Source organism: Tenrec ecaudatus, chromosome 7, assembly GCF_050624435.1.
Source record: "Tenrec ecaudatus isolate mTenEca1 chromosome 7, mTenEca1.hap1, whole genome shotgun sequence".
Lineage (NCBI taxonomy): Eukaryota > Metazoa > Chordata > Mammalia > Afrosoricida > Tenrecidae > Tenrec > Tenrec ecaudatus.
The window spans coordinates 130,817,294-130,831,973 of record NC_134536.1 but is presented as its reverse complement, the minus strand read 5'-3'; the positions used below and the strand labels follow the sequence as shown (position 1 = coordinate 130,831,973).

The 14,680-nt window shown below is 49.5% G+C and overlaps 1 protein-coding gene across 1 annotated transcript in view; it reads left to right on the top strand.

Moving 5' to 3' along the window:
* LOC142453634 (adenylate cyclase type 10-like) overlaps positions 1-14,680 on the top strand; it is a 48,456-nt gene that overhangs the window by 26,723 nt on the left and 7,053 nt on the right. Inside the window, exons 16-24 of the mRNA XM_075555137.1 lie at positions 1,055-1,326; positions 1,871-2,004; positions 2,650-2,778; positions 3,421-3,693; positions 4,987-5,322; positions 10,159-10,222; positions 11,340-11,559; positions 11,800-11,925; positions 13,544-13,716. Of these exons, the coding sequence (XP_075411252.1) occupies positions 1,055-1,326; positions 1,871-2,004; positions 2,650-2,778; positions 3,421-3,693; positions 4,987-5,322; positions 10,159-10,222; positions 11,340-11,559; positions 11,800-11,925; positions 13,544-13,716 (1,727 nt within the window). The remainder of the gene's footprint in view (positions 1-1,054; positions 1,327-1,870; positions 2,005-2,649; positions 2,779-3,420; positions 3,694-4,986; positions 5,323-10,158; positions 10,223-11,339; positions 11,560-11,799; positions 11,926-13,543; positions 13,717-14,680) is intronic.

The following is a 14,680-nucleotide window of genomic DNA, read 5'->3' as shown; positions in this document are numbered from 1 at the left end:
ACCGAAAGGGCCTCCACACTTCCTGTTCCTCTTTCTCCATGGAATTTTAACGACTCCATTTAAAGCAGTGGCGTCTCTATGCAGGTGGGTAGCTATTCTACCTACCGTTTACTAGAAACACAGCTATGCAGGCTCTGCCCAGAACTACCTGGTCATGTGAGTAGAAGTCGTTCTAACAGCATGCATCCTTGAGACCCAGCACTTTCAGCCCTGGATCCGTGAGTGGACTTCAGGGAGTTCCTGGGAAAAGATCCATGACCTTCTTTCTCATTCATTTCCCCACATACTCCCTTGTTTGTATAGCCCAGGGGTGTGGGAGAGGGGAGCTGTTCCTTGCAGTGTGCCACCTAAGGGGAGGCCAGGACACTGGGATGTGAACACACGAATGAAGATGATGGAATTCACGCAAGAGTTAGACGTGAAGGGGCGGCACCTACAAGACGTGCCTCAGTGAGAAGGCAGAAATCACGGGGTCTCATACAGGAGCCTTCACATGGAAGCAGCTCAGCTGACAAAACGCATGCTGTCAGTGCACAGTGCACACAAAGGTTATGTGTTAAACACAGATTGGTTGATGACCGGCCACAGTTGGAATGGGTGAAAGTGAGGCATGCGGAGAAGTGGATACGTTGCCGTCCTCACCCCACCCCCCACCCCCCCAAATCTACACAAATAGAGTCAGGTCATTTGTGGCACGAGCCGTCACTTCCCAGTGATGCCACTGTGCAGCTGACTTGGGAGTTGCTGGCCGAAAGCGCCTTGAGCTCCGCACAGGATGAAGTCTTTGCCAAAATGAAATCCTCGGAAGCTTCAAAATTTGACTTGTAGATGATTTCCTAAGTATACTTAATGTTTCAGTTATGCTCTAATCTAAAGAAACTCATTCCTTGAGAAGTTGTATTTACTCAGAAAACAAAATACTAGCTGAATTCAGGGTGCAGCTTGCCTTGATATTGTATTTAAATTATGGGTGGTAGGCTCATGGTAGATTTGGAAAACCGGGCGACTTCCTTTCTAACCAGAAATGGTTTTCTCTCTTTGGTGTTATTTCCAGGCAGTGAGGGAAACACCCCTGATTTTCCTCATCGACGAGGCTCAGTTTATGGACGCTGCTTCCTGGGAGTTTCTGGGTACCTTGCTCGCCAGTGTGCCCATCATCATGGTGATGACGTTGACCCCCGCCGGCCCCCTGTGTGGCTGGGCCCAGCACTTCCTGCAGTGTCCTCAGGCCACCCTGGTGCCTATTTCGATGTTGGCAGCGACCTCGCTATTCAGAATGGCATGTTGGGAACTGGGGGTGGTGAGCATCCCCCAAGAGCTGCAGATGTGAGTGGCTAGGGCTAGCGGCACTTCATGAAGGGAGACGCCCAGGCTGTAGTATGAGTGGAAGGCAGGCCCCACTCTACTGGAGTTGGGGGAGAGAGTGGCAGTATTAACGATGATAATTTCCAGAACAGGGCTAGACTCAAGTAAACCAGTTAGGGGCTACCTGCAGGAGCTGTCCACCTAAATGTTCACGGAGAAGTGAGGATTTAAATTGCTTGCTTACTGTGTAAATTACCTGTGATCAAATTAGCTCTTGTCCGACCCCTACGCGGAGAAACATTCATTTCTATTAACTAACAACATCATTCACTAATAACTCTTAACATCAATAGAAGCAAAATAGTTGTGGGAAAATGTTCTGCTAAAAATGCATTTCAAAGTGAAATAGAAATTGTTTTTGAATTTTTGTGTTGTTGCTTTCCTCTGTTAATGCATCAAGAACTGACCTTAGCAAACGAAGAAAGAGTCCTCACTATCAAGTACCCTTATGCTTGGCGGTCTTCCAGTGGGTTGTTTAGTCAGCGATCTGTTTACCTCTCTGCAGCTACCTTCTCCGCAGGTGCTTTGGAAACCCCCTCTACTGCCAGGCCCTATGTCAGGACCTTCTCTCTAGGGACATATTGCTGTTTCATGACCTACCAGAGGAGGAGGAGGAGAACAAGTGGGAGAATCTCTCAGGTAAGCCCAGCACCCCAGGCCCGGCTGCTGGAGCTCATGCTCCAACATGGCATCGCCTGCACTCGATGAAGCGCGGACCTCGTCTCTTAGGGCGTTGCGGGCCAGACCAGGTTTCCCCAGCCAAGCACACTATTAACTATGTGACTACCATGAAAACACTGTAGCTGCCACACAGAACTTAATTATCCATCAATCTAGAATGGTTCCTTTTTGAACTGCTCAAGGGTGGGAATAGAGAAATAAGATTCATACAGATGAGAATCCAAAATAGATCATTGAACATTACGGACGAGAACCATGACGTGATGATTTGGATGAGGAGTAGGAGCGTAAGAAAGGGTTAGAAGTATGTGTAAATTTAAAAAAAAATTTTTAAGTTTCCTAGAATTGTGATGTAATAGAAGTGAGGGTTATTGGCTGATGACTAAGCCCAGTGAGCAGAGGTAAGAGACCATATGGTCCAGAGGCTGTGGTCAGTTCTCAGGACAGACTTAGTGAAGAGCTGGAGTGAGTGGGAGAGGCTACTTTAAATTGTGATCTGCTCTGTCTTTGTCCTTTTAGTTTCGTGACCTCGATCTTGTATTTTTATGTTTCTGTAAGCCCCTAAATGGTGTATTTCTCAACCACAGTCTTCTTTCCATCCAGCCAGTGCCATGAAATACACAATGTACAGTATTTCTCCTGCCAGCGCAGAAGAAACCCAGGACCTTTGTGTCTGCACAGTAAAGGATGATGTGCACTTGGAGACAGTGCCTCTCCCACCGCTGTTAAAAGGCATGTCTTTTCGGGACCTCAAGTGAACCAATTACAGGTGTCATTGCAATTAGTAATTTGGTGGTAATTGTTTTCATTTAAAAAAAACCCTTTCAGAAAGAAGTTCTGGCATTTCCTGAAGAGCCCTTTCAAGGTGTAGGTTCTAATGAAAACTAAACATCAAGCTCACTGCCATCGAGTCAGTGCCAACTTACCACAACCCTATAGCACAGGGTAGAACTGCCCCTGTGGGCTCCCAAGACTGACTCTTTGCAGTTAGCAGCCCAATGTGTACCCACTATACTGCTAGGGCCCCCAGGCCATGGAGTGATTCAGGGAGCTGCGTTGGGCGCACCAACAACAGGTTTTGGAGAGCAGTTTCCATAGTGTAGTAGAGACCCGATTCCTTCTGACTGAAAGGTGAGTGGGAATTGAGGGCGCCGAGACAAGGAGCTAAGAGATAGGAGTGAGTGGACAAGGGAGCGTGATAGCAAGGCAGTATGTCCCCAAGAAACCCAACTCACTGCCATGGAGCTGATTCTGACTCATGGTGAGGAGGGGGGAGGGCAGAGAAAATGTAAGAATAGACAGGCAGTCGATACCGCGTGTTCTAGATGTGAAGACGTCCTATCCTCTGTTGATTCGAGTTTATCTTTGTTGTAGACCTAGCAGTAAACCAGTTGGATGAGTTGAGCCCAGAGGAGCAGTTGCTGGTCAAGTGCGCGGCCGTCATCGGGCACTCCTTCCACGTAGAGCTGCTGCAGCACCTCCTGCCTGGCTGGGATAGGCATAAGCTGCTGCAGGTGCTGAGGGCTCTGGTGGAGGTGCAGGTGTTCCACTGGATCACCAAGAGCCAGGAGCTTCCCGCTGAGCCAGTTTTAGTGCCTTCCTCTGTCGAGATGTTGGAACAAACCACAGAAAAGGAGAGAAAGTCAGGTGAGGAAGGGCTGCTCCCTTGTTCTCAGGCCTGAACAGAGAACCCCAAATTGGGCTATCTCTGCTCAGAAAACCCATCCAGGCCAGACACCAGCGGCCTCTGCCTCTGAAAACAGAGAGGTGCAACATTACAACAAAATGAACATTTTCTTTTCTTTGTAAAAGCATTTTATTTGGGGCTCATACAACTCTTATCACAATCCATACATACATCAACTGTGTAAAGCACATTTGTACATTCATTGCCCTCATCATTCTCAAAACATTTGCTCTCCACTTAAGCCCCTGGCATCAGCTCCTCATTTTTTCTCCCTCCCTCCCCGCTCTTCGCTCCCTCATGTACCCTTGATAATTTATAAATTATTATTTTGCCCTGTCTTACACTGTCCAACGTCTCCCTTCATCCACTTTTCTGTTGTCCGTCCTCCAGGGAGGAGGTTATATGTAAATCCCTGTAATCGGTTCCCCCTTTCCATCCCACCCTCCCGGTATCGCACTCTCACCATTGGTCCTGACGGGATCATCTGGCCTGGATTCCCTGTGTTTCCAGTTCCTATCTGTACCAGTGTACATCCTCTGGTCTAGCTGGATTTGTAAGGTAGAATTGGGATCCGGTTAGTGAGTGGGTGGTGGTGGTGGGGAGAAGCATTTAGGAACTAGAGACAAGTTGTGTGTTTCATCATTGCTTCACTGCACCCTGACTGACTTGTCTCCTCTTGTGAATGAGGGGAAGTGCGGAGTGGGGACCTAAAGCTCATCTGTAGGCAAGTGGACAGCCCCTTATGGAAGGGTCACGGGGAGGAGACAAAATGAACGTTTTCATCACGAAGGAGCCATAGCTGTAGCCCACAGCACTACAAGGGCTCTATCAATTTAAAAGTAATTAGAAAATATAATATGCTTCTATATCCCTGGTCATTTCTTCCTCCTGTACGCTACACTGGATATTGTCAATATCTCTCAGATTGATGCAGAATTGTTTAAACAAAGGAGGCAGTGATCTCAACCAGGAGATGTAAATAACGTTTTCTTAGAAACGAGCCCTGGTGTCATACTGGCTACATGTTGGGCTGCTAACTGCAAGGTCAGCAGTACAAAACCACCAGTTGCTTCCTGGGAGACCCTTGCTCCTCCCACAGGGACAGTTCTGTAGGGTCATGTCCTAGAGGGTTGCTGTGGGTTGGCCTCAACTCAACGGCAGCGAGTTTGAGTTTTGTGACGTGCTGGGGAGTTTGCTGCATGACAGCCTACAAGGACTCGAAGAGAGGCTGACTTCAGTTTTCTGTATTTCAGCTCCTGGCTCAGCCTCGCCTGGCAAGCTGCATGAGGAATCCCCCCCACTGGAAACGGAGGTGCTAGAATTCGGAGTGCCGCTCTTACAGGCAGCTGCTCGGGAGCTGTGGCCCAAGGAGCAGCAGAGAGCCCTGCACCTTGAGTGTGCCTGCTTCCTCCAAGAGCTGGCGTGCCGCTGTGGGAGCTGCCACAGGGGGGACTTTGTCCCCTTCCATCGATTTGCCATCTGTTCTGCTAAGCGCTCCAGTGGGATGTCCCGATTCTGTAGTTACAAAGATACCGGCTCCGTGCTAACACGAGTAGTCACAGAGAGATTGCAGCTGCCTTCTCCTCAAGGTAAACTCAGAGCAGAGAAGTAGACCTTTCTTTTCTAATCTTTTTATTGGGGGCTCACACAACTCTTATCGCAATCCATACATCCGTCCATTGTGTCAAGCATATTTGTACATCTGTTGCCCTCATCATTCTCAAAACATGTGCTTTCTACTTGAACCCTTGGTATCAGCTCCTCATTTTTCTCCTCCCTCCCCACTTGCCCCTCCCCTACAAGCCCTTGATAATTTATAAATTATTATTATTTTTGTCAAATCTTACACTATTCTATGTCTCCCTTCACCCACTTCTCCGCTATCCCTCCCCCAGGGAGGAGGTCACATGTAGATCCTTGCATTCTCTTCCCCCTTCTACCCCACCCTCCGGGTACCGGCACGCTCACCACTGGCCCTGAGGGGTTCATCTGCCCTGGAGTCCCTGTGTTTCCACTTCCTATCTGTACCAGTGTACATCCTCTGGTCTAGCTGGATTTGTAAGGTAGAATTGGGACCATGATAGTGGAGGGAGAAAGCATTAAAGAACTAGAGGAAAACTGGATGTTTCCTCATTGCTAGACTGCACCCTGACTGGCTCATCTCCTCTCCGCAGCCCTTCTGCAAGGGGATGTCCAGTTTCCCACAGATCGGCCCTGGGTTCCCACTCCATACACCCCCTCATTCACAATGCTATGATTTTTGGGGGGTGGGGTCTTTGATGCCTGATAGCTGATCCCTTCGACGCCTTGTGATCTCACTGGCTGGTGTGCTTCTTCCACGTGGGCTTTGTTGTGGGCAGCGCGTCACTGGATTCATGGGCTTGAACTCATCAAAAAGTAGCAGTGGAAAGAGGGGGGGGGAAAGTACCAATAAGATTAAGGGAGAAAAGAAGGCCCCTATAGCTCTGAAATATCAGTGATGTAAAAAATAGCATGTCCAAGTTACAAGGAAACTTTGAGGTCCTATTTGTTTTTGTTGACGACCTTGTGCAAGTTATTTAACCCCAATTAATTGGGGGAGGAGTGTTATTTGAGGATTAGGTGAGTTCAGATATGCAGTATGCTTTGAATTGCACATAATACTTTTTAGCTATTGTTCTTGCTCATTTCGGTATTTCTACATTGAGACTGTATATGGATCAGAGTCTGCATTAGCTGTCAGGAGTACACCATGAATAAGTTCCAAAATCTATACTAGATGCATAAATTCCCATCTGGGCCCTCCTGCCACCATCAGTTGTTTGTTTGTTTGTTCTGAGTGGGCGATGATACAAACACTAAACTAGAGTTGCAGGTGGCATGATAAAGGCCATGGAAATGGCCTACCTAAGGACGTGGGTAGCTATTGAGGGAACTGCTGACCCCACCTGGGGAATGAATCAGAGAGGACGCTCCCTTGAGGAAGCTAACCCCAGAACTGGATCTTGAGGGCCTGGTAGGAGTTAGCTGCTTGAAGAAGGCTGGATTATTGGGCAGGTGTTCTTCATTGCCTGTAACCCTTGTACTGCCCCCCAGCTAAGAGTTCCTCTCTGTTCTAATCTTTCCGTTAGCTTGCCTCTCAGAAGGCACTCTGGTGGTGACAAGGTGGGCTGCTAACTGCAAAGTTAGAAGTTTGGAGCCGCTAGCCCAGTGGTTCTCAACCTGTGGGTCGTGACCCCTTTGAAGCCGAACAACTCTTTCACAGGGGTCGCCCAATTCATCACAGTAGCAAAACGACAGTGATGAAGTAGCAACGAAAATAACTTTGTGGTTGGGGGAGTCACCACCACATGAGGAACTGTGTGAAAGGGTCGCGGTGTGAGGAAGGTTGAGAGGCCCTGCACCTCGGGAGAAAGATGGACATTCCACTCCCACGCAGAGTGACAGTCTTAGAGACTCACAGGGGCAGTTGCACCCTGTCCTGTAGGGTGCTGCGAGTAGACATTGCCTCAATGGCAGGGAGGTGAGTTTGTTTGAGAATAGCTCGTCCCATTGTCTCCGCTGATAGGAAGGTGCATTCACCAAGGGGAAATCTGCCTCTGTGACTTTGTCCATTTTTCATAGTTGTGCCTTCTTCCATGCTGAAAGACTGCATTGAGCCCCAGCCAGATTTTCTCTTTCTCTGCCCTTCGGCAGAAAAGATGGTGTTGGTGTTGGTGTTGGCTGTGGCATTGGCATTTGTTGGGGGACGCGTGGAGGTCTGATGGATTGCTGGTGATAAGGGATAAAATATGGGTGATACGACCGATGCTCCTCAAGGAAATCGTGCAGCTGTCGTGGAGCATGCTGATGGCTCTAGGGAGATGGCAGCTCCTTAGAGCAGTTGCTCACTGGCTGGTGAACTCTGTAGCACTTACACTGTTTGTATCTTAAAAGGGGAAAGAGGGAAATGACAGTGAATGTCCTGGCCTGGTACTGTGAAGGAAATAAACTGTCGTTCACATTTCCTGTGTGGCTCCTTGCTTCTGACAGGTCAGTGTCCACTTTAGATTGGACAGCCTGATGAGTCTACCTGACGGAGACTCAAGATGTTCCCACACACTGGAGGGGTCCTGGAGGGGCCTGGGACCTCTGTGCGTGGCTAGGAAGACCACGCACTGCCCGCCTGCAGAGGGTACTCTTCACTGCGATGATAGGGTGGTCCCCTGGAGCTGCACACAGCTGTTGTTTGACATCCTTACCGCTCAGGGGGCTAGCCAGCTCTGTTAGTTCACCCGGACCCGCCCCACCGCACTGCTCTCTCTCAGACACTCCGTCTTACCAGCCATGCTTCTGAGCCCTAGTACCTAAGAACTCAGCATCAGTCTTTGCTCTTTTGGTACATTAGAGGTAGCCACAAAGGAAGAGTCGAATCTGGAAGATAAAGGTCACCGAGGCAATAGTGAAACTCTGTTGGCTGCTGTGATTCTAGTGGACGGTGGCATCTTGTGGTCTCATGGTTTTCTTTGCTGCGTCTTGGGCTCTGTGGTTTACTCTGATGTGTTTATGAGCCTGACCCAAGCATAGGGATTTCCACTGTTAGAGGCAGCCATGAGTTGAGGAGAGACACATGGTTTACTCGTTGCTTCTTTTATTTAGCAAACACCGACGGCCTCGTTGGGTTGGGAACTTGTTTGGAGGGTTGGAATAAAAGGAGTTACTATTCCGATTGTGAAAGGGAGCTGCCAGAAATTGAAGCAGCTAGATTCAGAAGAGGACATGGACTGAAGAATGTCAGCGTCAAATGGACCTTAGCTGAAAACACAGACTACCAGAAAGATGTTTACCTGCGTTTTGTTGGCTATGCAAAGGTATTTGAGTATGTAGGTCATAAAAAATTAGGCATAGCATTGCCAAGAATGGGAATTCCAGAACACTTCATGGTGCTCATGTGGGGGTCACACACAGACCACGAGGTAGATGGTCCAACAGAACAGGGAGATGGTGTGTGGTTGAAAATCAGGAACGGTGTGCGACAAGATAGTGTCCTGTCACCACACTCGATCCGCGTGCCGAGTAACTAATGGAGGACAGTGGACTGTATGTACAAGAAGGTGGCATTGGGACCAGAGGAAGACTCAGCAGCAACTTGTGATAAGCAGGTGACACAGCCTTGCTTACTGAAAGCATAGAGGGTTTGAAACACCTCTTGATGAAGATCACATACTACAGCCTTGTGTATGTATTACACCCTAACTTAAAATATTAAAAATCCTCACAATTGGACCAATAAGCTAATGTCATGACAAATGGGGAAAAGATGTCAAGGATTTAATTTTGCTTGCATCCGTAATCATTGCACATGGAACCAGCAATCAGGAAATCAAGTGGAATATTATATTGGACAAATAAATATGCAAAAGCTCAAACCAAAAAGACTGATCTCACTGCCATCAAGTCACTGCGGACTCATAGAGAACCAATAGAACCAGGTAGAACCACCGTGTGAATTCCTGAGACTGTCACTTCACAGGAATAGAAAGCTCCCAGGGGGCAGCTGGTGGCTTCAAGTGGCTGAGCTTGTGGTTAACCGCCCAGCACGGAACCACTGCACCACCAGTGCTCCCTGCAAAGACTTCTTGAAGGTGTTGCGAAGTAAAGATGCCGCCTTGAGGCCTAAGACGCGCCTGACTCAGCCCTGATACTTTGCAGGGCCTCACGTACACTTGGAGCGTACACCATGAATAAGGAAGACCACAGAAGGATTTACGCCTGTGGATTGTGGCCTTGGCAAAGAGTATTGAATAGACCATGCGTTGCCTAAAGAACAAGCAAGTATTTCGGAAGAAGGACGACCAGAATGCCCTGTAGGAGTGAGAGTGGCAAGGCTTGATCTCATGTACTTTGGACATGTTATTAAGAAGAAACCCTCCCTGGAGAAGGACACTGTTCTTGGACAATAAGAAGAAGAGCCTCGTGTGATGGACACCGTGGCTGCAACGGTGGGCTCAGCGAGGGAGCAGTTGTGAGGCTGGTGCAGGACGGGGAAGAGCTGGGCTCTGTTGTACGCGGGTCCCCTGGGGTTGGAACCCCCTCAACTGCACCCATTGGCAACGGTTTAGATCACCAAGAGCTGCCATGAAGGGACTTGCAATCTACCGTGTTTGCAGGCTAATGTTAGCACTTACCTTTATAATAGCAAGGAGCCCTGGCGCTGGGGTGGCTATGTGTAGGGCTGCCAGCCTTATGGTTGGCAGTTCAAAACCGGGACAAGCTCAGCGGGAGAAAGACCGGGCTTTCTATTCCCGTCAACAGTCACCGTCTCAGAAACCCATGACTCCAGGCCAGTGAGTTTGTTGTTGCTGCCGTATATATAGTGGAGCTGCGACATAAAGGTAGGAATGTAAGATGTTCTCAAATGATTCAAGCACACATCACTAAAGATGATCATTTTTCTCTCCCTGCAGATAGCTTTCAGTCCCAGACAAAACCACTGCAGAGCCAGGAGCCCTTCTCCAGTGGCCGCTGCAGGTAGGTGGAGGTGCTGGGGGTGGGCACGGAGGAGGGTGGGGACCAAGCGGCAGACACCACTAAACGGGGCAGGCTACTGCCCGGGGTGGATACCCTACCACCAGCAGGACTGATTCTTACACTCAGTTCAGAATTCAGATGAACAGATCTGATAAGTCAGTTCTCTTCAGGGAAAGTATTTCTTAGTGGTTAAGAAAATGAATAGTTGCAAAAGAATTTGCATATAACGGATGTCTTCAACTAGAAATCTGCCTTCTTAAAGACTTTCAGTCCCAAATGATATCAACATGGATCTGTTTTCTAAATAACTTACCTCTCTAGGACCCCCCCCCCCCATCAGTTTTAATCGTTCTTGCCTTGGGGTCACCATGTAATCTATACAGTGTTCCCATTTCACTCATCAGTCTGATTTCTTGCTGTAGTCTACATGTGTGCATGTGTTCTACATGAGCCACCACCTCACTCACCCACGTGTGCCTCTGCTCTCACAACTCTCCCTTTTGGAAATGCGCCTCCCGCGTGTGTCAGGTGTTCACTGTCCGTCAGAGGCTCTCCCTGGCTCCCACTTTGCTGTTCCCACCTCAGCTCTAGTCTAGCTCCCAAAGGCCCGGCCTCTGGGTGCCTGTGGAGCCTGCACTGAACTAGCGAATCCGAAGAGGTGAGCTCTCATTCGGGCTGTGCTTCTCATTAGCTGTGAGACCAAATCCATTCATCTCGTTGAGCCTCGACTTCTTCATCTCTAAGAGGGGGAAATTTCTGCCGATCATAACTGCAGAATTGTTACAAGATCAGGTAAAGTAGATGGTGTAGAAGGTGAAACTCCAGCAGAATTCAAGGATGCCAATATAAAAATGTATTTTTGCCTCTTGCCGTTTTCATGCTTCCATTGAGCTGTTCGTGTATGGCGCTTTCCTCTTTGCATTGCGCGTGCTTGAGTTGGCCTAGGTTTGCAAAGAGCCCTAGTAGAGCTTCGCGGTTGAATATCCGGTTCTTGACTTTTAAAAGCATATGGAGTGATGGAGGCAAGAGACAGAAAGACTTCCTGAAGCCTCCCGGGGGACTTGGCCCTGAGACCTGGCAGCCCTCTGATCAAAGTGTCCGTGCTTTCTCCACAAAGAACAGAGGGGGATTTTCTGGATGGAGTGAAGAGGATGCTGGCCCAGACCAGCCCCGAGAAAGGCATGTGGGCCGCCAAGCCGTGCCACTGTGACAGGGTTCTGAAGTTAGTCCTCGCCCCGCTCACACTGCACTGCTTGGTCGTCGGAGAAAACACGTGTGCCTTTTACTACCTCCTGGAGGCTGCGGCAGCCTCCTTGGACCTTGCCGATAATTACATGGTGAGCAGACCCGCTCTCGGCCTTGGGGGTTCCTTACTTCCAGTAACCTTGAGTAGAAGGTGGGAGGGAGAGAGGAGAGGGAAGGGAAGGGACTCAGGAAAAGGCACGTGACACGGGAGTGGGGCAGTGAGAGAGCGCCTACTGCAGCCGCCTGGCTCCTCCACTGGGACTCCAGCCCTCGCCCCAGTCTGCTCCCCATCCCCCCCTTCAATCCTAATCTGACATCTATCTCCCCCTGAGGCCTTCTTTTACTTGCGGAAGGCGAGCAGTCTCCTGGGACAACCCTCGGCCTTCTCCTTCTTGAGAAGGCGGACAGTGCACATCTGTCAGTTTGAAGAGGCCACCTTCTGCAGGCTGAGGTCTGAGGTGAGGTGGGGGGGATGGCCTGGGAGCTTTGGTTATTTCCCTTTGACGGCGACCCTATTACGTCTTGTCAGATTTCCTGTGTGTGTGTGTGTGTGTGTGTGTGTGTGTGTGTGTGTACTTATAGATGTGGTCCAAGGTTATGAAAATTCAAAATCTAGGAATTTGTCACATACGGTTTCCTGCTCTGTAATCTTTATAGGAGCAGAGGATCAGGGAGAAGCCCCACCGAACTCATATCAAAATTGGGTGCATATTGACATGCACAGTCATATTGTTATTTTTAATAGGATCCGATTTGAGATTCTCAGCTGCATCTGGCATTTATGGTTGGTAGTACAGACCAAGCATCTTTGCATCCTGGTGGTTTATTCATCACGCAGCCAACAAGGGCAAGTGCCAGTGACGGATGCATCAGCGTGATGCGGCCATTCCCTTCATGTGCACTTAGGTCGGCTCAAATGTTGGTTATCATAACCATTGCTACCGTGAGCATTCTTATCAAGTTCTCTGCCTTCCTTTGCGAAAATGTCCCTATCAGAGGATTTTCCAGAGATTAAGATGCTCAGTGGATGATATGGACAACTTTATATTTAATAACGATTTGAGAGTACTCTATAAATGTAAGTTCCATGAAGGCTTAATACGTGTTTCTTAATAAGCAGCCTCGTGTTTATTGGAGTTCGGTGTGTCTGTAGTTGTGTGAAGTGCCCTTCATGGCCTCGACTCGTTGGAGTGTACGCATATATGAACGGGTTCAACTGTAAGCCTCCACTCATCTGTGTGGAGAGCAAGCCTACCGTCTACAATGCGCAGGGACACTGAGGGAACGTTTCGATTGTCTGCCGTGTTGCATTATGTATGCTTTGACCAAGAGGTCTTTGGACTCAAATGCAATCGTCCTTCCTCCCCTCTAGAAGGAGGCCCAATGCAGCCTTCTCAAGATTATTTTGGAGTCACAGTACTTGGTTGCATCTTGCGGGATGACATCTTGGGGGGGGGGGGCTCTGTGATGCGACCTGGGAAGAAATGAACTGGGGGGCGTGGTGGTTTTTCAGCTCATGTCTGTGGCATCCAAGATGGCCCGAGTCTCTACTTACATGACTCTCCCACCATAGTCTAGCAGCTCTTGGTAAAGGACAGCCGTTCCCTGCCACCATTCCCTGCCAGGTACGAGGACCGTGAGAGCGGCAGATGCCCTCGCGTTGTTCTGTCCTCTCATCCCACTCTGCTGGTTTCAAAGGAGCCCTAGTGGCTTACTGGTCAGGAACTCAGCTGCTAGCCAGGAGGCTGGCAGTCTAAACCCAGCAGCTGGCCGCGAGGAGACAGATGTGGAGATGGCAGCTATGGCGACGCGGTTGCACAGTTCTTGCTGCCCTCGGGTTGCTATGAGCTGGAACTGGCCCGATGGCAGTGGGCTTGTTTCTGTGCGGAGCGGGGTGTTTGCTTGTTTATGACCCTGCTGGTGCATGTTAGTGTGACTGCCGAGCAGGCTCTGGTCCAACCAGCTCACTCTAGCCCCGCAGTGACCTCAACTGCACATCCCCGAGGGAAATGAGCCCAGTGTGTCTGTGGTGCTCCCCCCTCATGGACAAGCCCACTTTTCCTTTCCCCTCTCCAGGTCTGTTTCAACATGGGGCAGATCACCTTGGCCAAAAAACTGGCGAGGCAGGCCCTTCGGTTGCTGAAAAGGAATTTCCCTTGGACCTGGCTTGGCGTCCTTTTCCAAACATTCCTGGAACAATACTGGCCGTCCTGTTTCCTGAGCCGACCTGCAAACAACCCGAGTGCAAAGTGAGAAGCCAGACGAAGTTGCACTGGCCCCCTCAGCCACAGGGCCCTGCGTCCACCCCAGGACCCAGCCTGGGGCTTCGCTTACAGTGACCCGCACTTGTCCTTCCAGGCACATTTAATTCACATTTCTAGGTCTGCCACCCTACCCCTCCAGCCTAGCAGAACTGGAACCGTTTGATTGTAGAGAATAGTATTGCCTTATCAAATAAATACGTTGTAGGGGTTGGGGTTCTGACTCCCGGTGACCCTCTCTCTGTAAATCAAAAACAACACGGCCTGGGCCATCCTCACAGGTACTGTTGTTTTAAGCCACTATCTACCACGTCAGTGTGTCTCACTGAGAGTCTGCCTCTCTTTCACGGACCCTCTCCTTCACCCAAGTGGCCTCGGCTAGTGACTGGAGCCTCCTGGCGACAGAGCCCGTGTGGGAAAGGCAACCTCACCCTGTGGTCCCTCTGAGGCTCAGCCTCCAGAACCGGTTTAATCCATGATGTGCCCCATCGTAGTGACAGGGCATCCGCTTCTCCAGACTTCCTTAGGTCTTGTCCAGGCATCACATGAAGCCACTGAAATCCCGCCACTTGGGTCAGGCGCACCGTAGTCTTCACGGGCTTTAAAAGACTTTCTGCAGGCCTTTTGTTGTAGATTTCCCCGGTGCGGTATAGTGTGTGGTTTCTTGACTGATCCTTCCATGATCACTGAATGTAGATCCTCATCAAATGAAACCCTTGACAATAAATATACATATGTCTATAAATATCTGCATGTCTATTTACAGACGCGTAGACATAGCTGTGGAGAGGAGCCCTGGTGGCTTAGTAGTTCAGTGTTGGGCTGCTAATTGCAAGGGCTGCAGTTCAAAGTCACCAGCCACTCTGAGGGAAAGGGATGCAGCTTTCTGTTCGCTTAGAGAGCTACAGTCTCAGAAACCCAGAGTGTCCCATAGGGTCACTGTGAGTCGTCA